Raw genomic sequence first — 27,759 nt, forward strand, 5'->3', positions numbered from 1 at the left:
AAAGTTCAAAAGTGTCAGTTAGGTGTCTGATTTTTTACACGTAGGAGTGAAGTGTTAGAATTGGCCTGGATGGGAAGTAAAAAAAACCTATAATAACTGACCTCAGTTTTTGGATCTGGCAGTCGGGGTTCAGTAATATATCGTGTATGATCTTCATGTCATCATCCTTCAGGTTATTGTTAGAGAGTCTGTAGGGAAAAAGTACTTATTAAAAAGTAATTATTGAAATTTTATAAATTCGGGTAAATTCTGGATTACATTCACAACAAAGGTTGGAATCTGTTGGCTACATAACCAGGAGATGTGGCCACTGTTCAAATTTTTAAGTATTAATGAGATTGAGGATTAATTTGATGTTCCATGCTGAGAAATTTGTATATTGGTGATAAAATCTAAGGGTTTGTTTATATGGGCTTGGGGGTGGGGTCTGTAAAAGCAGGAAGTTGAGCCATGGCTTTACCCCTCACCACTACCACCATCACAACCCACCCAAACCAGGGTAGGTGCTCAAGGCTGTACCCATTTTGTATACGTGTACAGAAAAGGCCATAAAATTTGCATAAAAAACATCACTCACACCACAAGGCCACAGCGACAATATCATCAGTGCATAGGGCCCTAACTGACGCGTTTCGTGGTCAAACGCATTGTCAAACTGATATGCCTATCCTGGCTTTGACAATGAGTTTGAGCATGAGACACGTCAGAGAGGGCCCTATGCACTGACGATATTGCCACCGCGGCCCTGCGGTAGAGGCAGTGTTTTTCATGCAATTTTGTTGCAAATTTTATGGCCTTTTCTGTACATGTACTTTCATTTTTCTATAATAAATACTACACCATATTAGCAACATCTTGGCTCCTGGTGAGCTTTTTTTTTAAAGTGTTGTCCCCACTGAAGGGGAACGTGGATCCTTTGCAGTCTATTGCACTTCCACTTGCATGCTGACTAATGGCAAGACCCACCTGAGATCATCCTCTATCTACATGTTAATAGCACAAGGCTCATCTTTATTCATCTTCTGGTGAGTGCATTATATACTGATGGAGGGATCAGGGCGGTGGAGGGATCAGGGCGCAAAATGCACTGTGTGGTGCTTAGTGCATTGCAGGGTGTTCGTCGGGGCAAACACTGCAAATTCGGGTGTTAGGAGAATGGCCGAACGGGCAAATGTTCAGCACAAACTGATGCTTGGGCCAAACCCTTTCGCCCATTCCTATTCATAACCATCAGATTCCCATACTCATTGTGTCAGGACCCAGATGTGAACCTGCAAACTCTGTTGTGTCTGGAGATGTCTCTTCTTGCTGAGCCATCTGGACAGCTCCTTGGACATTTCTTTAAATGATCCAGCCTTCAACTTTGAACCTTTTGCTCCTCCCATGAACTTCCTGTTAAAGCCATGCCTTTGCACTTCCTGTTTGCCAGGTTATTGGGCTCTCTCCAGCCAATATTTCACTCTTGCTGCCATCCGTATCTTCGCTCCTACTCATTACCGACCTTTGGCTTGTTCCTCAACTATGCTTCTGTTTGATCCCAATCTGCAACCACTCGTTACTGAACTTTGAATTCTTCCTCATTATCACTTTTGCTTCATGCCAACCTGCAACCAATAGTTAACAACCTTTGGATTGTTCCTCGACTACACTTCTGCTTGATTCCAACCTGCAACTGCTTGTTACCGACCTTTGGCTTGTTTACTGACTAGCATTTACTTATCTTAGAGCTGCACGTTTAATCGCGGAGAGAATCGCGATCTCGATTCTCCCCGCCCGCGATCTCCCCGCGGGATGACCCGCGATTTTCGGGTGCGGCCATAAATTATTCTCACCTGTCCCATGTGTCCCGGAAGTCGCTCACATTCCCCATCACCACCATCCTCCAATCCGCAGCAGGAACGTCATCATCGGCCGCCCGCTGCTGCGCCGCATGGAATGCCGGTATATGTAGTCCCGCCTCTGTTGTTAGTGAAGTGGGAGGTCTCCTTGTAGAACTACCAATCTCAGGATTCCTAGCGGGCCTGGTTCCAGACAGGGAGCGGAGCAGAGAATGCTGACCGGAGCCGGGGAGATGAGGGCAGGTGCTGGGGGAGCCCGGCCGGAGCTTTACCGCTGGAGGAGGCAGAATATGGGGGGGCACCAAGGTGAGGGCCAGCGGAGGGGTTCCGTGTAACCCGGAGCCTGAGAGAGAGAACCATTGTACTACCTGGGGGCCTGAGCGAGAGTATACATATATGGATAGGGGTGACAACATGGGCAATGGTGACTACATGGGCAATGGTGACTACATGGGCAATGGTGACAACATGGGCAATTGTGACAACATGGGCAATGGTGACAACATGAGTAGAGGTGACAACATGGGCAATATTGACAAGAACGGGGTTTACTACCGCTTTAAATAAAAAAAATTGAGAATCGTGATCTTCATTTTATGCAAAAGAATTGCGATTCTCATTTTTCCCAGAATTGTGCAGCTCTAACTTATCTGTACATTTTCTATCTACTACTGGGCCCCAGAATGCTCACCTCCTGGTGGGGTAATTATAGGGACTGTGACCTGGTAATAGCATGCTGCTAAACCCATCTCCACCATCAGGAGCTCTAATGAATACTGGTTAGTACTTAGACCCGGCACCTCGGGTGAGCCTATGACATGCACCAGGATGACATGCTTGTATACCTATCCTGCTGGTCAGTGGGAGCCTCTCTATTGCTATAGCTAGAGGTCTTTGAGCCTGACCCCTGACTGTGATACAACGATTAGGGAAAGGAGGCTGCAACACTTAATCTGTATGAATCCCTTTGGCTTGATACTCTAAACCAGTGGTTCTCAACCTGGGGGTCAAATTACAATTTGCCAGGGGTCACCGAATCCTGGGCTGTTCCTGAATCCCGCACTGATCTCCCAGCCTTTTCATGGCTACCCAGCAGGGCTGTCCCTGGAGCTTGCTTTGGCCCACTCAGCCTCTTCGCAGCCACCCATTCAGTTCATGGCATGGCTGGGGGGCAGAGACTAGATGTCAGCTGGCTGGTGAGGAATGTGAAGTGGGGGGGGGCTGGAGGAGACCCTATCTCCTGATTTTGGCATAGGTGTCACTGCTGCGGAGACACAGTGAGTACCATAAGGGGTTTTAATACTGTACGAGTGGAAGGGACTGAGGGAGCGCTAAGTATCCGTGGGTTAGGGGTGCAAATTACTTGTCTTGCCTTGGGTGATGACAACCCACACTACAAAAATAATTTTACTGTTAGGGGTCCCCACAACTTGGGACATTTTATCAAGGGGTCACAGCACTAGAAAGTTGAGAACCACTGATCTAAACCTTTTGCTCTATGAATGTCAAAGTGAAACATTCATCATCCTGATGAACAATCAATTCAAGTAAAGGTGTCAGACGTTTGGCTGTTTTCTCTGTGTAAATTGTGTTTACCTAAGATCTTTCACTGTATGTAGAACTGAACCAAGACGCTCCAAGCCCTCACTATGGATGAAAGAAGAGTCTAAATCAAGACTTTCTGTGTTTTGGCTTATCTTGAGGATAAACATCAACACGGTACATTCCAATGGTGCCAAGTGAAATTCTGAAAAGTCAAAATTTGTCATCGACTTGAGCAAACATAATACCAGACCATCATTCTGAGACTCGTACAGATAGGTGAAAATATTCAGCAGCCTTCTTTTGTCATCATCTGAACCTCCTGCCACGTTGAATGATGAAATCAAACTTCTGAGCCAAGTGATTACTTGCTTGGCAGCATCTGAGGGGTATGCATTAAAATACCCAGCCAAAAGAGATCTGGTGGTATTATGAGAAAGTCCGATCAGAAAACGGAGAAAGAGTTCTCCACGATTATCTTCAAAGGACCTGGCTTTTTCTATGGAAGACCTTAGTCCTTCTGCAGAATAGTCAATAAAATGACGTAAGGCGGCCACAAATTCTTGAATGGTGAGATGAAGGAAGGAATAAGTAGTCACACAAGAGGATTTAGATTCTACCATGAAGCTTGATAGAAGACGTTCTGAAGATTTAAGTTTGAATGAATCCAGATCTCTCATGTCAAATGTAAGAATATGGTTCATGACGCCATGTTCTGCCATCTGCCCCAAGAACTTCAGCAGTTCTTTAGCTCGGTCACTGCTGACATCATGGCTGTGATGGGCCAGAATGTTGGAGACAAAGGTCACAAAGAGTTGTGTCACTGTTTTGGGCAACGATGCCATCAGCTGATCCATGTTTACTGATTGGTTTCTAAGGCTCATTGACAAGACTGTACAGACGATCCAGCAGTATGTTGGGATGTAACAGAACGTGTACAATGTCCCATTCTCTCTAACGTAATGAAAAGCCCTTTCTGCCAATTCTGGATTGACAAAAAAATTGTGGAAGTACTTCTTTCTCTCTGCGGGGAAGAACCCTACAATCTCCGATAATCTCTGGAAGTCACTGGTGTTGATGCCTGCCAGTTTTGATGGGCGACTGGTCATCAGGACAGAACATCCCTTAAGTAGAGATGCCTTTACTAAACTAACCACAATTGAACCAAGCTGTACCGGGTGCTTCGTGTTTCTGCACAATTGCCCTGTATTGAAATCCATGGGGAGATTACTTTCATCTAAGCCATCAAATATGAAGAGTAGTTTTTCTGGGTTTTGGAAGATGTCGCTAAGATAATTCTCCAGATATTTATACTCTTTAATAATCATGTCCTCCAGGGTGATCTCTTTATCATGCTGATTGAGGTCCCGGAATTTGAAAAAAAACACAAAATTAAACCTCTGATATAGTTCGCGGTTCACCCAGTCAAAGACAAATTTCTGCATCATGGTGGTCTTTCCTACTCCTGGCACTCCACTTACCAAGACGGCATGTGGCATGCAGTCAGATCGGTGGCACCAGCGGAATAGCTTGTCGATGCTAATACGTTCCAGACCATGTTTGGCTTGCTTTAAAAAAAGTTCATGTTGACCACCGGTGTATAGGATCTCATGCTTAGTACGTGGTTCAAATTGATAAGTAGAAACAACGATTAGATCCAAATAGCGCTCAGAAATCGGAAATCTCTGTTGATTCAATGTCGTTCCTGGAGGTTTATTCTCCACAAGAGTCTGTGTTAAGTCCAGCAGATGTGTTTTATGAAGAGTCCAGATTTCTAAAAAGACACAATGGGGAATTCAATACTTTAAAGACAGCATTTTACAAGGATAAGAAGATATCCAGTGTATATACAGAAATATATACCGTATTTAATGAAAAAAGGAGGTGAAAATATCCTCACATGTAGTGTACATGTGGATATTTAATCATAAAGATGTGCCGCGTCCTAATACGTATGAACAAAAGAATAACTGGGGGCGAATTGTTGGACTTTTCAGGCACTAAAGACTGATCAGAATATAGTCACACAGAGAAATTTTTCTGTGTGACTATATTCTGATCAGTCTATAGTGCCTGAAAAGTCCAACAACTCGCCCCCAGTTATTCTTTTGTATATACCGTATTTACTTGAGTATAAGCCAAGTTTTTCAGACCATTTTTTAGGCTGAAAATCTCCCCCTCGGCTTATACTCGAGTGAGCCATGCCTTTCATTACTAAAAGTGTCTCCCGCTGTGTAATGCAGTCTGTTCGGCCGTCCATTGAAACAAAGCCCCACCTCCTCCTCGTCTGTGGTAGGCGGAACACTGATACAGTTTCCCAGCATCGTATCAGTGTTCCTCTATCAAGGATGGACGAGAAGGAGGCGGGGCTTTGTTTCAATGGAGGGCCGAACAGACTGCATTACTCAGCAGGAGACACGCTGTTTTAGTAATGAAAAGTATGGCTGCAAATGGGCATAGTGGGACTACAAATGGGCACAGTGAAACTGCAACTGGGCACAATGAGACTGCAAATGGGCACAGTAAGACAGCAAATGGGCACAATTAGACTGCAAATGGGCACAGTGAGGCAGCAGATGGGCATTGTTTACCCAATAGCTGCTGCTTTTTCCCACCCTAGGCTTATACTCAAGTAAATATGTTTTCCCAGTTTTGTGTGGTATTATTAGGTGCCTCGGCTTATATTCTGGTCGGCTTCCTCGGCTTATATTCGGGTCGGCTTATACTCAAGTATATACAATATATATATTTTGGATTTTATCACTGTTTCTGTAGTCAATGATGGGATTCTGCCTCACTTAATGTGTGGTCACCAAGACAGAAAGCTAAAATAACTTGTTCAATGGAGGCACAGACAGTAATCTATTATTGTTTTGGATATGAAGGGGAAGAGTGAGATACTTTACAATATTACATTTTTGGCTTTACACATTTGTACCAACATTTATTAGGATTCTACTAGTGTAGAGACAGCTTTTTTAGAAAACATAGTTAGTCCACAGTACCCTGTGAAATGGGCTATTAGGCTTTCACTTAAAGCGGAGCTCCGCCGTTTAAGAAATATTAAAAGCCAGCAGCAACAAATACTGCAGCTGCTGACTTTTAATATTAGGACACTTACCTGTCCTAAAGTCCAGCGTCGTCTGCAGCAGAAGATGAGCATCCGCTCGTCTATCTGCTGCCCCCACCGCCATCCTCAGTGAGGGTACCAGGAAGTGAAGCGTTACGGTTTCACTGCCCGACTCCCTACGGCGCATGTGCGAGTCACGCAGCGCCGTCCTCACTGATCCCTGCTGTGTTCTGGGAGCCGAGTGTTTCCCAGAACACAACGGGCGGGGGCGAGAAGTGACGCACTACCCGCAGAATCCCCACAGAGAGGACTCCCGTTAGTGGGTGCAAATACCTGTCTTAGACAGGTATCTACACCCCCTCCCCCCTGAAAGGTGTCAAATGTGACACCAGAGGGGGGAGGGTTCCGATGAGCGGAAGTTCCACTTTAGGGTGGAGCTCCGCTTTAATTTATGATGACATAAGAAAAATCAGAGCGCACAGGCTCATGTCAAGTCAGTTCAGGTGGGTTTTATAAAAACAAACCTTTCTGCTCTAGAGGCACTGTAGAATCCAGCGTGTCCAGAAGAATGTGCGCCAATAACTTAACATCTGAAAAAAAAGTACAGACACAATGGTAAGTCACCAGGGGGGGAAACAGGCTTTATCTTGGTTCTTATTCCCTAATTGGGTATTTATTTCAGACAAAAAAAATGGTTGTGGTGTGTGGTGTCCTTTGCCTACATACAGTGCTTTGTGTCCTTCTTTCTCATCTCAGGAAGTATTACAGTTACATAGAGTATAGGGAATGACGTGTAAATTAAATATTTAAAATGATGATGGTTTCATAGGGTTACTACTGTTGTGGAAATTTTATGAAGATGTATTGTAATAGACTTTCCCTGGCTCAATTCCAGGATACATGTTCTATTCTGCCGCTGAGCCAAATTCATGATGATGTAAGCACATGCATGCAGGAGAAAATAATTCACACTGCTTCAGTCTCCATCGTCATCTCCAACAGAAAGGAAAGCCTTTATTCAAATTATAGCTTTCATAGCCTAAGTGACATAAGCAAACATCATCACATATGGGTGCATCTGATTGGCTCATTCACATATGGTCTTCTCTCGTTACATCTCTTCCTGGCCATGAGGCAAGCATTCCACAGCTCATGGAGGCCATTTTCTCTTACTCGGTGGGAGGGGTAGAAGTTGGTTAGGAGTAGTAGTTAAAAGCCATCTGTTTCTCATCTTCACTCTGGGATGAGATTAACTCTGTCATGACTTTCATTCAAGGAAAATAATACTAATGTCTCTCACGTGAATACTGAAATACACATATATACAGTATATATATACATATATACATACACACACACACATACATGTGTGTGCATATATATATATATATATATATATATATACACATACACATCGCAACAAGAAAGAAAATAAATAAAATAATAAAAGAAAGGAAAGCAATATTTGAGTAGTTAAAAGAGAAAGATAACATAGACATTTTATTTCACTCCATCACAGTATTTAATATGTATTGTCATAGTGTCACCCAGGGTTAGTACTTCCGCAACCCGCTCTGAAGAGCTGACTGGGGCAGTCTGAGACTGGTTGAGATAAACTTCCTGATTTGGAGAAAGGTGTTTGCGGAGTTTTGGATGTCGGCCGGCGAAAGGGCCCCTGTGTAATGCACAGAAATTCGCCTGTGGGGATGTGTCCGCTCTGCAAACTCATTGTCGGTTAAGCGGATGTGTGCTTTTGTCATCTCTCAGTGCCTGATCAACATTGTAGTGATGGCGTGAGCATACACCTGCAGATAAGCTCCCCTCATCAGGAACTGTGTTCATTGGTTATTGTATTATTGTTGTATTATGCTGCTGTTGTTTTGTATTGGTATTATATTGTATCGTATCGTTATTGTGTTATATTCATGTATTGTATTGTAGTAGTAGCGTTGGCCTGGCTGCACAATAACAATAACTTTCATAAAGAGAAGCAACTTTCTTAAAGAGTTGCAAGGTAGAACCCTAGTTAGTGTCAGGAACAGGGCTGAGAAGAGCTCCAGGGGGCCCATGCCTAAAGCTTTGTAAGGGGCCCCAATAATTCTGATGGCTGCCCTGGTCAGGAATTTTCAGAACTGTAGACATCGCCACTTCCTGGGCCTGTCCATTGACCACATTGTGGTCAACGGACCACTAAAAGTGAGGAAAAAGACTACATTTTGGGGGGACATTTAGGGCTCTTTCACACTGGCGGCCCGTACAGGTCCGCCTGTCAGTTTTTTTTTGCAGACCTGTACGGGTGCTCCGTGCTCCTCTATGGAGCGGTGACATGCCCGCTGACATCCGACCCGCTCCGATCCGCCAAAGTGTGACGGAGGAAAAACCTACATTTCCATCCGTCTGGCGGATCAGATCAGGTGAACACGGACATACAGTCCGTGTTCATCCGATCCCCCCCATAGGGGAGAGCGGAGGAAAGACAGGGCGGTCCCTGCACAGTGTGCAGGGACCGTCCTGTCATCCGCCGGCTCAGCGGGGATCAATGGAGCGATCCCCGCAGAGCAAGCGGAGGTGCATGGGGCGGATCATTACTGATCCGCCCCATGTGAAAGGCGCCTAATTCTGTTGAAAACTTTCTAAGAGGGCATTTTATTTCACTTCCTGTTGTGTTTTTTTTTAATTGGGCACCCTTGCATGCCTAGTGTGCCAATGCCTAGTGTGCCAATGACGTACCCATCTTGCAGAGTAATACTCCATTGTTATCTCGTTGTGTTCTGTCCCTCTGTACCCGGTTGCAAAATACCAGAACTTTTTAAAACAAAACTCTTCAGAAATGTTAATTCTCTTCAAGTTTGAAACCAAATTGTGCATCATTTGGGTGACGTACCACTCTGATCTGCCGCGTTGATCTCATTGATAATTCCCAACAAATTTGGATGCTGGTGGTCTTTCTGTAGAGCGCACAGAGTTTTAAACAATCCAATGACAGCCTCTCTTCCCATCTCCAGAACATCTTCTAGCAGCAATTGTGGAAAGGTTTCTGGACCCAATTGTTTCTCCATTGATCTGAAGTACTGTAGAACAACAAGGACAATTCCAGACGATAATATTGGTAAATCAGAACATAAAAACTAAGAAGGCAAGCAAAGTAAAAGAAACTTTATGTGAAAGTGGGCAAAACAGACGCTGACAAATCTATGCAGGACTTAAAGAATCTATACAAAATGTACCATTGTGGCAATTGTTTACATCTACAGAACAAGGGTGCATTTCCCTACACCAAAAACCACTGATCTAAAACTTAACCTTTATTAGACACGTGCAATTCATTTTGGTCCGAATATAAATTCAGACACATTTTTGTTTTTTCGGAGATTTGGATGTATCCGAATCTCCGAATGAAATAGTAACAAATTTAATTAAAATTCATAAAATTTAGTTCGATATATTAGTTTTCGAACGAATTCCAAATTTTCAGAACGATTGGAATCAAATTTGTTAATTATTTTTCTAATTCTGTGCGTTGAGTAGCTGTCTTTGAAAGAGCGGGCTGCCGATGACTCATCAGCCGTCAGCGGGGCGTTCCCACGGACAGCTGAAATTTTAAGAAAAAAACTGTGTGGGGTCTCTGCCAATCAATACCAGGCCCTTCGGGTTTGGTATGGATTTTACGAGGAACCCCACGCCAAAATGTAAAACAAAAAGGTGATGATCCCCCCATAATTCATACCAGTTCCTTATCTGAGCATGCAGCCCAGGAAACGGACGGATGGGGGGGGGGGACGAGCAATCACCCCCTCGCCCTCCTGAACCATACCAGGCCACATGCCCGTAACATGGGGGGTGCTTTGGGGCAAGGTCCTGCCCCCCCATGTGAATGAATATAGGGTACACATAGTACCCCTACCCATTCACCAAAAAAGTGTAAAATGTGAGTAAAGACACAACACAGGTTTTTGACGAATATTGTTGTGTATATGCACATTCTGAGTCAACATTTGATCATTTTTTATGAAGGAGTGCTTTTCTGTTATTGAGTATACATTTATTGAGACTAGTGTGGTGATTGCATTGTGGAATGAAAGCGGCTCTTTTTGTTTTTATTCAATGGCCCGGATTCACGTAGCACTTACGCCGACGTATCTCAAGATACGCCGCGTAAGTGCACATATGCGCTGTCGTATCTATGCGCCTGACTCTGAAACCAAGATACGCCTGAAACTAGGCTTGATCCGACCGACGTAAGTTTCCTACGCCGTCGTATCGTGGGCGCATATTTACGCTGGCCGCAAGGGGCGCTCCCATTGATTTACAATTCGAATATGCAAATGAGTGAGATACGCCAATTCACGAACGTACTTGTGCCCAGCGCATTAATATACACGGTTTACGTAAGGCTTACGTCCGGCGTATAGTTATTCCCCATCTATGAGGCGCAACTCATGCAAAGGTATGGACCAGGGAACAGCCGTCGTATTTTACGTTGTTTACGTAGTAGTACGTGAATATGGTTGGGCGTAGGTTACGTTCAAGTCGTAGGCAGTGATTCAACGTATCTTAGGCGTTCGTTCCGACGTGATTCTGAGCATGCCCACTGGGATACGTCCATAAGCCGGCGCATGCGCCGTTCGTTATTCGTATCTTGATGGCGCTCGGCCCATCATTTACATGGGGTCACGCCTCCTTAGAATGGCTCACACCCACTTCCACCTACGCCGACTTACGCCTGAGAAACCCAGCGCAGATTTGGGAGGAAGTGCTTTGTATTCAGTGCTTGCCTCTCTGCGCTGCGTCGGCGTATCGTAAAGGAGATGCGCTACGGCGGCATATATATGCGCCAGTGTCTGTGAATCCGGGCCAATGTATTTTATTTTTTTGGGAGTGTAATAGCAGGTTTTTTTTGCACTATATTTTTACATAATAAAACAGTTACATCCCTCATACTGAAGACAACATCGTGTACACACAATGATGCTATAAAGTCATTAGAGTCCTTACCTCGAGGTCCAAACGCATGTAATTCTGAGACTCACACAGGAAGCTATGAGTTGGTAGATATTCCAGGACACAGATGATATCGCCCTTGAAATAATTGTACACCATCCCAAGCTCATGGTATTCATACTCAGACAGTCTTTGACCCAACTTGTCAACTGGAAAAATAATAATATTTTAAAATGTAACCTAAAAAACGTAATGTAAATGTAAAATTGTGATTGTCTAACTCGGCATTTCCTGACATTTTTTAGTCATAACACCCTTTAAAAGTATGCAAAATATCAAGGCACCCCAGTTTAAAATGTATATGTTACTTATCACTGAGAAACCAGAACACCTGGGATGATGAGCACAACCACCTTGATGAAATGACCTTCAAATCAGAAGCCCCCTTCACATCAGAGGTCCTCCCATCCCATCAGAGTTCCCCCATCACATCAGAGCCCCCCTTCACATCAGAGGTCCTCCCATTGCATCAGAAGCCCCCATTAAATCAGAGATCCTCCCATCACATTAGAGTTTCCCCATCACACCAGAGGTCCCCCTTCACTTCAGAGGTCTTCCCATCGCATCAGAAGCCCGGTGTATGATGGGTGCTGTGCCCAGGCTGGGTGTAGTTTGGGTGCTGGGTGTATGATGGGTGCTGTACGTTGGTTGAGTGCTGGGTTTATAATGGGTGCTGTAACCAGGCTGGGTATTGGTTGGGTGCTTGGTGTATGATGGGTGCTGTGTCCAGGCTGGGTGTAGGTTGGGTGCTGGATGTATGTTGTGCGCTGGGTGTATGATGGTTGCTGGGTGTATGATGGGTGCTGTGCCCAGGCTGGATGCTGGGTGTATGATGGTTGCTGGGTGTATGATGGGTGCTGTGCCCAGGCTGGGTGTGAGTTGGATGCTGGGTGTATGTTGTGCGCTGGGTGTATGATGGTTGCTGTGCCCAGGCTGGGTGTATGTTGGGTGTATGATGGGTGCTGTTCCCAGGCTGGGTGTATGTTGGGTGCTGGGTGTATGATGGGTGCTGTGCCCAGGCTGGGTGTAGTTTGGGTGTATGATGGTTGCTGGGTGTATGATGGGTGCTGTGCTCAGGCTGGGTGTAGGTTGGGTTCTGGGTGTATGATGGTTGCTGGGTGTATGATGGGTGATGTGCCTAGGCTGGGTGTAGGTTGGGTGTATGTTGGGTGCTGGGTGTATGATGGGTGCTGTGCACAGGCTGGGTGTAGGTTGGGTGCTGGGTGTATGATGGATGCTCTGCCCAGGCTGGGTGTAGGTTGGGTGCTGGGTGTATGATGGGTGCTGTGCCCAGGCTGGGTGTAAGTTGGACGTTTGGTGTATGTTGGGTGCTGGGTGTATGATGGGTGCTGTGCCCAGGTTGGGTGTATGTTGGGTGCTGGGTGTATGATGGGTACTGAGCCCAGGCTGGGTGTAGGTTGGGCGTTGGGTGCTGGGTGTCTGATGGGTGCTGTGCCCAGGCTGAGTGTAGGTTGGGTGTTGGGTGTATGTTGGGTGCTGGGTGTATGATGGGTGCTGTGCCCAGGCTGGGTATATAGGTTGGGTATTGGGTGTATGTTGGGTGCTGGGTGTATGATGGGTGCTGTGCCCAGGCTGGATGCTGGGTGTAGGTTTGGTGCTGGGTGTGTATGATTGGTGCTGTGCCCTGGCTGGGTGCTGTATGTTGGTTGGGTGTGTGGTGTATGATGGGTGCTGGGTGTAGGTTGATGCTGTGTAGGTAGGTTGGTGTCTCCAGTGTGGAGATGATGCCCCCCTCCATTGCTCTCACCTCTCCTCCTCTCCACTCACGATGAGCCTCATTTAGACGTGGCTCCGGTGTGTCAGGCGGTGACAGGGCTCAGTGTCGCCCCCTCTGGGGTCCCGGGTGGTGGAAGGGGGGGGCAGAGTCATTGAAAATCACACCCTACCACACTGCAAGCTCAGCCCGAGCACGGAACCTCCCCGACCAACACTGACACAGTCTGATCTGTACTACAAAGGGGACCCCACACCTGACTTGTCACCACAGCCGGTCCCGCCTACCTGTGAGCCTGATAAAGCCGGTGACACTGTCCGACACCGGCAATCTCTTCAGATAGGCGAGAAGCTGCACCTTTATGACTCAAGCTATGACCTCCTGACCCCCCCTCCCAATATGTGGCACCCAGGGCAGACCGCCCCCCACTCCCCCATTGGTATGCCACTGTCCTGTAACATAGGAATAGTAACTTCTTCCATTTTATTGTCAAGGGCCTCTGTTTTCAGAAAATAAACAACTGTTTTGGGGGGGGGGGGTAAAAATAATTCCTAACAAACAATACAGATTTGTGTAGAAAATGAAATGCCCCGGTACTAATCATAAGACTATTACTCACCTTCAGACTGAATTCTTGTATATTCCTCCATCTTGGTTAGGATCCTCTCTAGGGAATATACACGCTTACCTTGAAAACAAAATATTACAAGTATGAGAATACTACAATGTGTCTTCAGCAAGTTCTCATGTGCGGCAGCCATTGCCACCCCCTCTAAAAAGTGATCCGCAGTGGATTTCTTTTTAGAGGGTGTTTGACAGAGGAGGTATGTAACCCTCTGTTTCAATCTTTACCTATGGGTGGCAGTGTCTGCCATTCTAGAAAAAGTGATCTGCGTGGATTCCTTTTCAGAGGGTGGTAAAACAGCGGCTGCCAGGTGTTCAGGAGATGATCTTTCTACCTCCTTTTTTTTGGGGGGACTTTTGTGTTTAAATACTGAGCTGCAACTGCATTATGGCGTGCTTGCTCCCATTGCCTTTAATGGGTAAGTCTGAAAGGGGGGGGGGGGGCCCTGGGGACCTCTGGGCCCTTTAATAAATGTATTTATTTTTTTATAAAAATAAATTACAAAAAAAAAGGGGGGTTGCCATCCGGGACCTCTGGGCCCTTTAATAAAAAAAAAAAAAAGAAACCTCTGGGCCCTTTAATAAAAAAATAAATAAAAATATATATAAAAAATAAACATTTATACAAAAAATTATAAAAAAGGGGGGTTGCCATCCAGGGCCATGGGGACCTCTGAGCCCTTTAATAAAAAAACAAACAAATATATATATATATATATATATATATATATATATAAAGAAAAAAAATAATATAAAAAATAAATACAATTTTGCCATCCGGGGCCCTGGGGACCTCTTTAATAATAATATATATATATATATATATATATATATATATATATAAAAAAATAATATTTTTATAAAAAAAAGGGGGGGGTTGCCCTGGGGACCTCTTTAATAATTAATATATATATATATATATATATATATATATATATATATATATAAAAATAATATTTTTTTTATAAAAAAAAGGGGGGGGGGTTGCCATCCGGGGCCCTGGGGACCTCTTTAATAATATATATATATATATATATATATATATATATATATAAATAATATTTTTTTTATAAAAAAGGGGGGGTTGCCATCCGGGGCCCTGGGGACCTCTTTAATAATAATATATATATATATATATATATATATATATATATATATATATATATAAAAATAATATTTTTTTTATAAAAAAAAGGGGGGGTTGCCATCCGGGGCCCTGGGGGCCTCCGGACCCCTAAAAAAAATTGACCCTTTGATAAAAAATAGAATAAAAATATATTAAAAACATTTTTTTTTAATAAAAAATAAATAAAAAAGGGGGGGGGGTTGCCATCTGGGGCCCTGGGGACCTCCGGACCCCTTACAGGTATACTGCCTGTACCTGCCTGATGGTGGCCCTGCTGCCAGGGATACAATTGCAAAGCATGTGTATAGCTGTGATGGTAGACTTCAGGTAGGGGGTCAAGAAGTGGTAAAACCAAGGCTTAACCCCCCCTTTTTTTACTACCCAATGGTCTCCTGTGTGAAAGGAGCCTACTTTAAAGCTGAACTCCGGGCACAAACACTGCCCCTTAAATCGTTTTCTCAATAGCCACAAAGCACATTAACCCACTTTTGTATACCAAATCCCTTTTCAAACCCAGATATAACCTTGTAAATGTAGCAATGGCATCATCACTGCACTCTACATAGTCTGTGCAGGTTACAGGGCCGTGGGAGGGGCCCAGGAGATCCACCCACTACAGAAAAACTACAGAAGGGGGTGGAAACAAGACCAGTCACCCTGCACAAGGAGAGGGGGCAGAGCTGTGGGAGGGGCCTATCGGTCTCCACCCACTACAGTAAAACTACAGAAGCGGCAGAAACAAGACCAGTCACTCTGTATAAGGAGAGGGAGTAGAGTTGTGGGAGGGGCCCAGGACATCCACCCACTACAGAAAAAAAAAACGTCAGAAGGGATGAAAACAAGACTGGTCACTCTGCATAAGGAGAGGGAGCAGAGCTGTGGGAGGGGCCCATCGGGCTCCACCCACTACCGTAAAACTACAGAAGGGGCAGAAACAAGACCAGTCACTCTGCATAAGGAGAGGGAGTAGAGTTGTGGGAGGGGCCCAGGAGATCCACCCACTACAGAAAAAAAAACATCAGAAGGGATGAAAACAAGACTGGTCACTCTGCACAAGAAGAGGAAGCAGAGCTGTGGGAGGGGCCCAGGAGCTCCACCCACTACATAAAAAAACTACAGAAGGGGCGGAAACAAGACCAGTTACTCTGTACGAAGAGAGAGAGCAGAGGTGTGGGAGGGGCTCATCAGACTCCACCCACTACAGAAAAAGTACAAAAGGGGCAGAGACAAGACCAGTCACCCTGCATAGGGAGAGGGAGAAGAGCTGTGGGAGGGGCCCGGGGAGCTCCACCCACCACAGAAAAACTACAGGAAGGGGATGGAAACAAGACCAGTCACTGTACAAAGAGAGGGAGCAGAGCTGCGGGAGGGGCCCAGGAGCTCCACCCATTAGAGAAACTAAAGAAGGGGGTGGAGACATGGCCGGTCACCCTGCACAAAGTGAGTAGAGCTGTGGGAGGGGCCCAGGAGCTTCATCCACTAGATAAACTACAGGAGGGGGCGGAGACTGAGAGCTGTCACCCTGCACAAGGAGAAGGAACGGAGCTGTGGGAGGGGCCCAAGTGCTCCACCCACTACAAAAGAAAACTACAGGAGGGGCGGAAACAAGACCAGTCACTCTGCACAAGGAGAGAGAGCAGCAGGGGGCGGTCTTTATTACAGGAAGTCACACACTGGACTACTGCACTGATATGGGAGAAAGACACAAAACTCGCCGAGATTTAAGAACGCACATGATGAATGGATACAGATGATATTTGCTTATCCTGGAGTTCAGCTTTAATTATTTGTACCTGAGTGAGATCTGTCTCGTGGAGTCCAAAACAAAATAAAATAACATAAAACAAAATTAAATAGAATAAAGCAAAATAACATAAAATAAAATAACAAAATAAAATGAAATAAAATAACATAAAACAAAATGAAATAAAATAACATAAAACAAAATGAAATAAAACAAAATAACATAAAACAAAATGAAATAAAATAAAATAACATAAAACAAAATGAAAAAATAAATAAAAAATAACATAAAACAAAATGGAATAGAATAAAACAAAATAACATAAAACAAAATAAAATACCATAAAACAAAATGAAATAAAACAAAATAAAATAACATAAAACAAAATAAAATAAAATAACATAAAACAAAATGAAATAAAACAAAATAACATAAAACAAAATGAAATAGAATAAAATAACATAAAACAAAATGAAAAAATAAATAAATAACATAAAACAAAATGAAATAGAATAAAACAAAATAACATAAAACAAAATAAAATACCATAAAACAAAATGAAATAAAACAAAATAAAATAACATAAAACAAAATGAAATAAAACAAAATAACATAAAACAAAATGAAATAGAATAAAACAAAATAAAATACCATAAAACAAAATGAAAATAAAAATAAAAAATAACATAAAACAAAATGAAATAGAATAAAACAAAATAACATAAAACAAAATAAAATACCATAAAACAAAATGAAATAAAACAAAATAAAATAACATAAAACAAAATAAAATAAAATAACATAAAACAAAATGAAATAGAATAAAACAAAATAACATAAAACAAAATAAAATACCATAAAACAAAATGAAATAAAACAAAATAAAATAACATAAAACAAAATGAAATAAAACAAAATAACATAAAACAAAATGAAATAGAATAAAACAAAATAAAATACCATAAAACAAAATGAAATAAAATAGAATAAAATAACAGAAAACAAAATGAAATAGAATAAAACAAAAAACAAAATAACATAAAACAAAATGAAATAAAATAAAATAACATAAAACAAAATGAAATAAATAAATAAATATTGAATCTTTCCACTTCCCCAGGAATGCAGCCATTGAAGCAAAGTTACTTTCACTTTCACACCCGTTACATTTCCTGCTTCTGTCTCCTGATTTTAATCTTGCAACATAACTATGTAACTACGTTTTACTTTGCTGCACAACTGATTACGCTTTTTTTTACATTCCTTTTTTTTTAGCAGCCTAAGGCTGAAAAATATTATTTTTCAAGAAAGAAAATGTTTTGCAAAAGTCATGTAACAAATTGTCTTAGAAGTAAGAAATGAGACGATTACAAATCTAAGTATACAATGTAACAATTACCTGGGAACTTGTTTCAAAGACATTTTTTTTGTTGTTTTGATCGATGGAGCTTCTGCAAGAGTGCAAGAGACTGTGTGCAAAATAAGGAGCGTCACACCGAGCGAAGGACTGAGAGCCAGAGAGAGGGCTGGACCAGGAAGTGCTACAAGTCACATGATATTGCCAACGTCATATGTGACTGTATATACACGATCACAGGATTACTACTGAAACAACAACAACAGAAAGAATTTTTTTAAGTTAAACAAAATGTTAATGTAAAATTTCATAAAGAATATATATATATACAGTACATGCAACAAAATATATATATATATATATATATATATATATATATATATATATATATATATATATATATATATATATATATATATTAATATTGTTATTATTTTTTTTATTTATGTGTATAATGCCTAAACTGTATGTAAACCCACTCAATCAAATACAAAAAAATATATAGGGGCAGATTCTCGTAGATCAGCGTAAATGTCGGCGGGCGTAACGTATCTCATTTACGTTACGCCGCCGCAAAGCACATGCGTATAAAGTTGCAGCGGCGTAGCGTAAATCACCCGGCGCAAGCCCGCCTAATTCAAATTAGGCGGGTAGGGGGCGTGTAGTATTTAAATTAAGCGCGTTCCCGCGGCCGAACGTACTGCGCATGCGCCGTCCGAAAAATATCCCAGGGTGCATTGCTCCAAATGACGTCGCAAGGACGTCATTGGTTTCGAGGTGAACGTAAATGGCGTCCAGGCCCATTCACGGACGACTTACGCAAACAACGTAAATTTATAAATTTCGACGCAGGAACGACGGCCATACTTGACATTGGTTGCCCCTCATATAGCAGGGGCAACTTTACGCCGGAAAAACCTAACGTAAACGTCGTAAATTCACTGCGTCGGCCGCGCGTACGTTCAGGAATTCGCGTATCTAGTTAATTTGCATACTCGACGGGGAAAACGACCGAGGCGACACCTAGCGGACAAATAAAAAATTGCATTTAAGATCCGACGGCGTAAGAGCCTTACGCCTGTCAGATCTAATGGATATCTATGCGTAACTGATTCTAAGAATCAGTCGCATAGATTCGACGGCCCAGATTAGGACTTACGACGGCGTACATGGCGTTGCGCCGTCGTAAGCCCTTTGAGAATCTGGGCCATAGATTATATATAATGCTTTAAGGGTATGTAAACCCAATTGTGAAAATCTTTATAGAAGCTTAACCATGGTAATGTAATTTCAAAAATCCTCTGCCGCTTTTGTTAAACTAGTCCCCGGTGATCCTGCCATGACAGTCCTTGTTCGGGTATTTCCTGTTATAGGGTGACAACACTTTGTCCCTGTTTCCCAATTGTGTTTCTGTGTTGACACCCCGTCATCACATGACCTTCCAATAGAGGCTATAAGTGGCTGTATCTGCACACATTGCACAGGTGTGGTTCATTGTTGTCACCACCAGGACACCTACCCTGAGAAATGCCATGCAAACCATCCATGGAGGGCATGTAGTCAATAAGTTGCTTACACAGCAACAGTGACCTGTAACTGTAACCAAACTTTGGCAGCTTTTCACGTGTATAGTAATATGCCATCCGTGCCTGACCCCCCATTCCCTGCTATCTGTCCCAGACTCACCTGTTCTGCTTTGGTGCCACCACCACACCCTCTGTCATGTGCCCTGTGGTCCCCTGTCCCTCTAAGGTGCCCAACACTCCACCATCATATGTTCCACGATCACCTGTCCCTCCAAGGTGCCCAACAATCCTCCATCATATGTCCCAGGCTCACCTGGCCCTCCTAGGTGCCCGACACCCTCACATGTGTCTGGGCTTACCTGTCCTTCCTAGGTGCCCAACAATCCTCCATCGTATGTCCCAGGCTCACCTGGCCCTCCTAGGTGCCCAACACCCTCACCATGTGTCCTGGGCTCACCTGTCCCTTCTAGATGCCCAACACCCCCTGTCATGTGTCCCAGGCTCACCTGTCCCTCCTAGATGCCCAACACTACCCCATCATATGTCCCAGGCTCCCCTTTCCCTCCTAGATGCCCAACACTCCCCCATCATATGTCCCAGGCTCACATGTGCCTCCTAGATGCCCAACACTACCCCATCATATGTCCCAGGCTCACCTGTGCCTCCTAGATGCCCAACACTACCCCATCATATGTCCCAGGCTCACCTGTCCCACCTACTGTAGGTGCCCAACACTCCCACCATGTGTCATGGCTCACCTGTCCCTCTAAGATACCTAACACACTCCCCACCATGTGCCTCAGCTCACCTGTCTACTAGGTGCCCAGCACATTTGCCATGTGTCCTAGGCTCACTTATCCCTCCTAGGTGCTGACACCCCCCCCATCATTTGTCCTGGCTCACCTGTCCCTCTTAGGGCCCTGTACACACGACCAAATCATGTCTGCTGAAACTGGTCTGCGGGCCAGTTTCAGCAGACAATGTTCGGTCGTGTGTAGGCCCCGAGCGTGCAGGATTCCAGCAAACATTTGCCCGCCGGGCCTTTTCCCAGCTGACAAATATTCCTGGACTTGTTTTAAAACAGTCCGCTGGAATCCTGCCCGCTCGGGACATGTTCGGTCGTCCTGTACAGACCTACCGTACATGTCCGAGCGCCCCGCCATCCCTCGCATGCGTCGAATGACTTTGACGCATGCGTGGAAGCATTTAACTGGGCAGGCCCACCCATGTCGCTGCGTCATTGTCGCGGCGACACCCGCGTTCATCGTCGCAGCGACACCGCGGACACGCCCCGCGTATTGTTTAACGCGCGGATTTCTGTACGATGGTTAGTACAGCCATCGTACAGAAATCCTCGGGCAGACATGTCGGTGAATACGGTCCGACGGACCGATTTCATCGTACATGTTTGCCCGTGTGTACACGGCCTTAGGTGAATACTTACAAATCTCCATAGGTGGCATTTACATTTTTTTAACAGTTACCAGTTTAGAGTTCCAGAGGAAGTCTACTGCTAAAATTATTGCTCTCACTCTACGATCGCAGTGATACCTCACATGTGTGATTTGAACATTGTTTACATTTGCGGGTTGCAACTTACGTGTGCGTTTTCTTTGATGCTCTGTCCCTTTAAAAAATCGAATCACTTTTATTGCTGTCACAAGGATAATATAACATCCCTTGTGACAGTGATAGTCGGTGACAGGTCCTCTTTATGGAGGGATCCACGAGTCTAAAAGACCCCAAACCCGTCCTCTGCACTTCAAAGTATTCAAAACGCCAAAATCGATGTTTTGGAATACTGGTACGACCGCTTCAAACGAAAATCACGTACATGTGCGTGATTTTGCGTGAAGCTGTTAGGCACCGCAGTTTTCCACCATTCCACGGGCAGACGCAATTTAAAGCGTGACGTGTTAGGCAATCTAATTTACTCGACATAACATCATCTTTCACATTATGCCAAAAAAATTGGGCTAACTTTACTTTTTTATTATATTTTTTTTTAATTCATGAAACTATTTTTTCCCCCTCAAAATATTTGAACAGCCACTGCGCAAATACCGTGTGACATAAAAAATTGCGACATCCCACCAATTTTATTCTATAGGGTCTCTACAACAACAATTTAATATATATATATATGTATGGAGAGTAACTTGGTTTGAGAGCGTTTTGCAAAACAAGCAAAATGTATTCATAAATTTTGACTTGATATACAAGCGATGTCTTGATATAAGAGCAGCGTCATGTCACAACTGAGTATAAAAGAGAAGAGAGGAGCCTCAAAGTGTAGCAATGTGGTTACATATATGAAGTATAACAATCTAGCAACTTATTGCTACACTTATGCCCCGTACACACAAGCGGTAATTCCCGTCGGAAAAAGTTGGATTGTTTTTCCGACGGAATTCCTCTCAAGCCTGCCTTGCATACACGCGGTCACACAAGAGTTCGGTGAACGTTTTGACTGCCAAGAACCGGCGGGTGACGTAAAAGACTAAGGGCCCCATACACACCATAGAATCTATCCGCAGATAAATCCCAGCAAATGGGTTTCAGCGGATAGATCCTATGGTGTGTACACTCCGTCGGATATTTATCCGCGGATATATCTCCCCTGGGATGGATTTCCAGCAGATGGATATTTGCTGACATGCTCAACAAATCCATCTGCTGGAATCCATTCCAACGGATGGATCCGCTCGTCTGTACAGACTTACCGGATCCATCCGTCCAAAGGGATTCCCCGCACGCGTCGTAATGATTTGACGCATGCGTGGAATTCCTTATATGACAGCGTCGCGCCCGTCGCCGCGTCATAATAGCGGCGACGGCGCGACACGTCATCGGCAGAGGATTTCAGCGCGGATTTCAATGCGATGGTGTGTACACGCCATCGCATAGAAATCTTCTGAAATCCTCGAGAGGATTTATCCGCGGATACGGTCCGCTGGACCGTATCTGCGGATAAATCCTCTCGTGTGTATGGGGCCTAAGACAAGCCGAGAAAATTAAGTTCTATGCTTCTGTGCATGCGTTGAATTGTTTCTGAGCATGCGTAGGAATTTTTCGCATCAGGATTTGTACACACGATCAGAAATTCCGATCAGTTTTTTTCCTGATGGGGAAAAAAGAGATCCTGCTTCTATCTTTTTCCAGCAGTTTTTCCGTTGGAAAAAGTTTGATGGAGCATACACACCAGTGGCGGCTGATGCTCAAAATTTTAGGGGGGGGGGGAACGAAAAAGAAAAAAATTGCAGCCTCACTGTGCCCATCAAATGCAGCCACTGTGCCATCAATTGTCACCAGTGTGCCATGCCATCAAACTCAGCCACTGTGCCATCAATTCGCACCACTGTGCCATGCCATCAAAAGCAGTCACTGTCCTATGATAGCAAACGCAGCCACTGTGCCATCAATTCACACCACTGTGCCATGCCATCAAATGCAGCCACTGTGCCATGCCATCAAATGCAGCCACTGTGCCATGCCATCAAACGCAGCCACTGTGCCATCAATTCACACCACTGTGCCATGCCATCAAACGCAGCCACTGTGCTGTGCCATCAATTCGCACCACTGTGCCTTGCCCATCAAACGCAGCCACTGTGTTATGCCATCAAACGCAGCCACTGTGTTATGCCATCAAACGCAGCCACAGTGCCATGCAATCAAAACGCAGGCCTCTGTGCCATGCCATTAAAACGCAGCTACTGTGCCTTGCCATCAAACACAGCCACTGTGCCATCAATTGTCGCCACTGTGCCTTTAATTGTTTCCACTGTGCCCATTGATGCCACTGTGCCCTTTAATTGTCGCCACTGTGCCAAATTGTCGCCACTGTGCCCATTCATGCCGCTGTGCCAATTGTCCCCACTGTGCCCATTGTCCCCACTGTGCCACATTGTCGCCACTCTGCCCATTCATGCTGCTTTGCCAATTGTCCCCACTGTGCCCATTGTCGGCACTGTTCCCATTGATGTCACTGTGCCCTTCGTCGCCGCTGTGCCCTGTAAAATGCCCCTCCCCCCCCCCCCCGCCGGGCACTTACCTTTACTGGAGTCAGCCATCCATGTCCCTCGATGTCTTCTCCCGCCCTCTATGATGCTTCAGCCAATCAGGTTACCGATAGCCAGAACCGGTGAACCTGATTGGCTGAGACGCCTGTCAGTCTTATCCAAGGAACGCACCGCCGGTACGTCCCGAGGATAAGCTTTTGGAAGCCGACTACAGCCCGAGGGCTGTACTCGAAAAGCCTATCAGAGCCGCTGGCTCTGATAGGCACTTCCGTACAGCCAACCAGCTGCCGTTATTCAGGTGGCTGGCGCTCAAGGTCTGGCCATCTGAATAGACCAGCGGCAGCGGCGACAATAACATACATTCATGCAATGAATCTATGTTATTAGTCAGTGGCGGTGCGGAACCAGAGGGGGCGGCGCTCCAGCGCCCTCTATGGACGAACCGCCACTGATACACACGGTCGAGATTCCCGACCAAAAGCTCTCATTGGACTTTTTCCAACGGGAAAACTGATCGTGTGTACGGGGCATAAGAGGCACCTCTCTTCTCTTTTATACTATTTTGCCTTCGATCCCCTTGTGGAGGCTTCCATTTGTGGATTGGACATTTTATGGTTACACAACCAATCACATCGCTATAATCTTGTTATATGGACTATAAACTGAAGGACCTATGAATAAATGGTTGTGGAACGAATCATTTGAGTTTCCATTATTTCTAATGGGGAAATTCGCTTTGATATACAAGTGCTTTGGATTACAAGGATGCTTCGGGGAAGGAATTCTGCTCGCCATCCGAGGTTTTACTGTATAATGTTTGGTGTGATGTTGCAGCAAAAAATAAATAAAAAATTTAAGAATTGGCCCAGATGGGAAGAGGTTAAAAAAAAGTGTGCAGCAGTGAAAGAGTTAAGAGGATAAAACACTTTCTACATATAAACCTTCTGTGTAATGATTGACTCCGGAGGCGGGAGGGACGGGAGGGACGTGAGGGGACGGGAGGGACGGGAGGAGGAAGTTCAGCACTTCACTTTTCTTAATCTGCTGACATTTAATATTTCTGCATCTCATGATTTAAGAAAAAAAAAAATCCCATCTGGTCGTGTCTCCATGATGACCAATCACGTCTTTGTTTGTTTTTTTGATGGCCCTTCTGTGAGGCCATGGAAGGAGAACCCTCGAAAAACTCCCTTGGATTTCCCGGCAGTCACATGACTTGTGATCAGATCCCGGCTCTGAGGAAATTCCATGGGAATCATCTGTATCGGGTCACATTCACAGACCGGGGCTGGAGGTGACGGATCACAACCAAGTTCTCCTGCACTCTGAGGAGCCCCAGGTAAGTCACACAGGGGGGCCACACACGTAAGGATAGTAGATTTGTCTTGAAGGAGCTTTTGCTTGGACACAATGGGACCTGATTTACTAAAACCGGAGAGTGCGAGATCTGGTGCAGCCGTGTATGGCAGCCAATCAGCTTCCAGGTTTTATTGTCGAAGCTTCATTGAAGAAGCTGAAGGTAGGAGCTGATTGGCTCCCATGCACAGCTGCACCAGATGTTGCAATTTCCAGTTCTAGTAAATCAACCCCCCACTGAAAGAGGGACTCTGGGAATCAGACTCACTCTACGCATTTCAGCACACCTTTCACCTTTCACCTTCCACCTTTCACCTTTCACCTTTCACCTCCCACCTTTCACCTTCCACCTTTCACCTCCCACCTTTCACCTTCCACCTTTCACCTCCCACCTTTCACCTTCCACCTCCCACCTCCCACCTTCCACCTCTAACCTCCCACCTTCCACCTTCCACCTCCCACCTCCCACCTCCCACCTCCCACCTTTCACCTTCCACCTCCCACCTTCCACCTCAAAATCAGAGACAGTCCCCTCAAAATCAGAGACAGTCCCTCAAAATTGGAGACAGTTCCTGGAAAATCTAAGACGGTCCCTTGTAATCGGAAGACAATCTCTTGAAATCAGGGACATTCCCTCGAAATCAGGGACAATTTCTCAAAATTGCAGGCTGCCCCTTGAAATCAGAGACAGTCCCTCATAATTCAGAGACAGTCCCTCTAAATCAGTGACTATCCCTGAAAATCAGGGACAGTCCCTCGAAATCAGGGACTGTCCATTGATATGAGGGACAGTCTGTCATTATCATAGACAGTCCATCAAAATCAGGGGCAATCCCTTGAAATGAGGGACAGTCTCTCATAATCAGACAGTCCCTAGAAATCAGGGATCATCCCTCGTAATAAAAGAGAGTCCCTCAAAATCTAGGACAATCCCACGTAATCAGAGACAGTCCCAGGAAATCAGAGACAGTCCCTCAAAATCAGGGACAGTCCCTCGAAATCAGAGACAGTCCCTCGAAATCAGGGACAGTCCCTCGTAATCAGGGACAGTCCCTCGTAATCAGGGACAGTCCCTCATAATCAGAGACAGTCCTTCATAATCAGAGACAGTCCCTCGTAATCAGAGACAGTCCCTCGAAATCAGGGACAGTCCCCTGGAAAGTCAGAGACAATCCCTCGTAATCATAGACAATCTCTTGAAATCAGAGACAGGGTCTCCTCGAAATAGACACAGTCCCTCATAATCAGAGACAGTCCCTCATAATCAGAGACAGTCCCTTGTAATCAGAGACAGTCCCTCGAAATCAGGACCACAGTCCCTCATAATTAGAGACAGCCCCTAGTAATCAGAGACAGTCCCTCGTAATCAGAGACAGTCCCTCAAAATCAGGGACAGCCCCTCGTAATGAGAGACAGTCCCTCAAAATCAGGACAGTCCCTCGTAATCAGAGACAGTCCCTTGTAATCAGAGACAGTCCTCAAATTCAGGGACAGTCCCTCAAAATTGGAGACAGTCCCTGGAAAGTCAGAGGCAATCCCTCGTAATCAGAGACAGTCTCTCGTAATCAGAGACAGTCACTCAAAATCAGGGACAGTCCCCTCAAAATTGGAGACAGTCCCTGGAAAGTCAGAGACAATCCCTCGTAATCAGAGACAATCTCTTGAAATCAGGGACAATTTCTCAAAATGGAGACAGCCCCATTCCTTTATTTTCTATTCTATTTTATTCTCTTTTTGGAAATTGGAAAACAAATTGAAAACTGATCGAATTCGAGAAAGATTAAAATTCGAAAACTTTTCAAAAATTGATTCAAAAACGATTCTATTTGATTCTAATTCGAATTGCGTACGTTTTTTTTCCCGTTATTTCGGATTCGTTTACATCGGGTTACTATTGTAGATCGGAAAATCGTCCAAATTTCAATTTGGAATGAAACCAACTTCACATGTCAAGTCGAAGTGCAACAATTGTATTGAGCGGTGTTGAGAAATGATGGTGTTTGCATTGAGGTGCGCCGCCATCCCAATCAAAATAATTTGGCTACGCGCCTCAACGCAACGTCTTCCTTTACGTCATTGTGTCAGTATAACATTTTACTTACGGTGTCTCTTTAAGCCACAGAAAATATCACAGCGTGGAAGTTGGAGAAGTGAAGAATTTCGGCGCAGACATGTCAGAGCTCGGGAGAACTTGCATCACACCGACCACAAATGGAGTTCCCCTTTCCAGAAGAAATGTCCCCATTGGTCATGAGAGTGGCAGATTGGGGGAAGTTTGGATTCTCTGTGTACAAATTTCTCTTTGTGATCAGAGGGGATTTCAGACCGCAGAGGAGTCAGAACAGACCCCTGCATCCACCGGCCACCCGTCCAGAATAATGAGTATGGTGTGGAGAAATGAGCCGGGTCCTCCTGACCCTTCTACTGCTGCCCCTCACAGGTACGAGCCGGGGATGTCCTGCTTTACAGGGTGTATATACTTACTGCTTTTTTATTTATACTGAGTTTACCAGATTATTGGAAATAATGTGCTTAATGTTATATATCTATATATATACAGTTGTGTTCAAAATTATTCCAACCCCCCAATGCTGTAAAGGGTTTTAGGTGAATTTAGTGTACATTTGTAATTGTATTCAGAATGAAATCCTACAAGGACTTCTTAAAGAACCATATGCAACTAAAATGACATCAATTGGTTTTGTAATACAGTAGTAAATGTTTATTTTGTGAATTCTTCATTTACACAATTATTCAACCCCTTAAAGACTACCACTCTGAAGAACAGAGGTTCATTGAAGTGTTTTCAATCAGTATT

General features: G+C 44.4%; 2 protein-coding genes and 1 long non-coding RNA gene across 4 annotated transcripts in view; 2 read left to right on the plus strand and 1 right to left on the minus strand.

The window, feature by feature from the left end:
* Positions 1-18,232, minus strand: LOC120922813 (NACHT, LRR and PYD domains-containing protein 12-like). 2 transcript variants are annotated; one of them, XM_040334816.1, is made up of 8 exons: positions 18,080-18,232; positions 16,652-16,740; positions 13,806-13,874; positions 11,446-11,600; positions 9,335-9,521; positions 6,975-7,040; positions 3,435-5,154; positions 1-188 (listed from the first exon to the last, which is right to left on the minus strand). In XM_040334816.1, exons 3-8 carry the CDS (start codon positions 13,834-13,836, stop codon positions 35-37), a joined length of 2,313 nt encoding a protein of 770 aa, XP_040190750.1. In that variant the 5' UTR covers positions 13,837-13,874; positions 16,652-16,740; positions 18,080-18,232; the 3' UTR covers positions 1-34. The 2 variants fall into 2 exon arrangements, with proteins under 2 accessions (XP_040190750.1, XP_040190751.1); XM_040334817.1 differs by lacking the exon at positions 16,652-16,740.
* Positions 2,004-2,411, plus strand: LOC120922814. Its single transcript, XR_005745461.1, has 2 exons — positions 2,004-2,262; positions 2,353-2,411. It is a non-coding gene; the product is annotated as an uncharacterized LOC120922814 (long non-coding RNA).
* LOC120922815 (SLAM family member 8-like) overlaps positions 16,355-27,759 on the plus strand; it is a 22,760-nt gene continuing 11,355 nt past the window's right edge. Inside the window, 2 exon segments of the mRNA XM_040334818.1 lie at positions 16,355-16,376; positions 24,812-24,924. Of these exon segments, the coding sequence (XP_040190752.1) occupies positions 16,355-16,376; positions 24,812-24,924 (135 nt within the window).

The sequence above is a fragment of the Rana temporaria genome, unplaced genomic scaffold, assembly GCF_905171775.1.
Source record: "Rana temporaria unplaced genomic scaffold, aRanTem1.1, whole genome shotgun sequence".
Taxonomy (NCBI): Eukaryota; Metazoa; Chordata; class Amphibia; order Anura; family Ranidae; genus Rana; species Rana temporaria.

Bases quoted from the DNA above. Each gene is read 5' to 3' on its own strand.
- LOC120922813 (XM_040334817.1), bottom strand. From the start codon at position 13,836: ATGGAGGAATATACAAGAATTCAGTCTGAAG. The intron at 7,041-9,334 runs GTACGTCACCCA...CTTTTTTTTCAG, and splicing joins CAACGCGGCAGATCAGAGTG to ATGTTAAGTTATTGGCGCAC. The intron at 5,155-6,974 runs GTTTGTTTTTAT...GTGTCTTTTTAG, and splicing joins AGTGCCTCTAGAGCAGAAAG to AAATCTGGACTCTTCATAAA.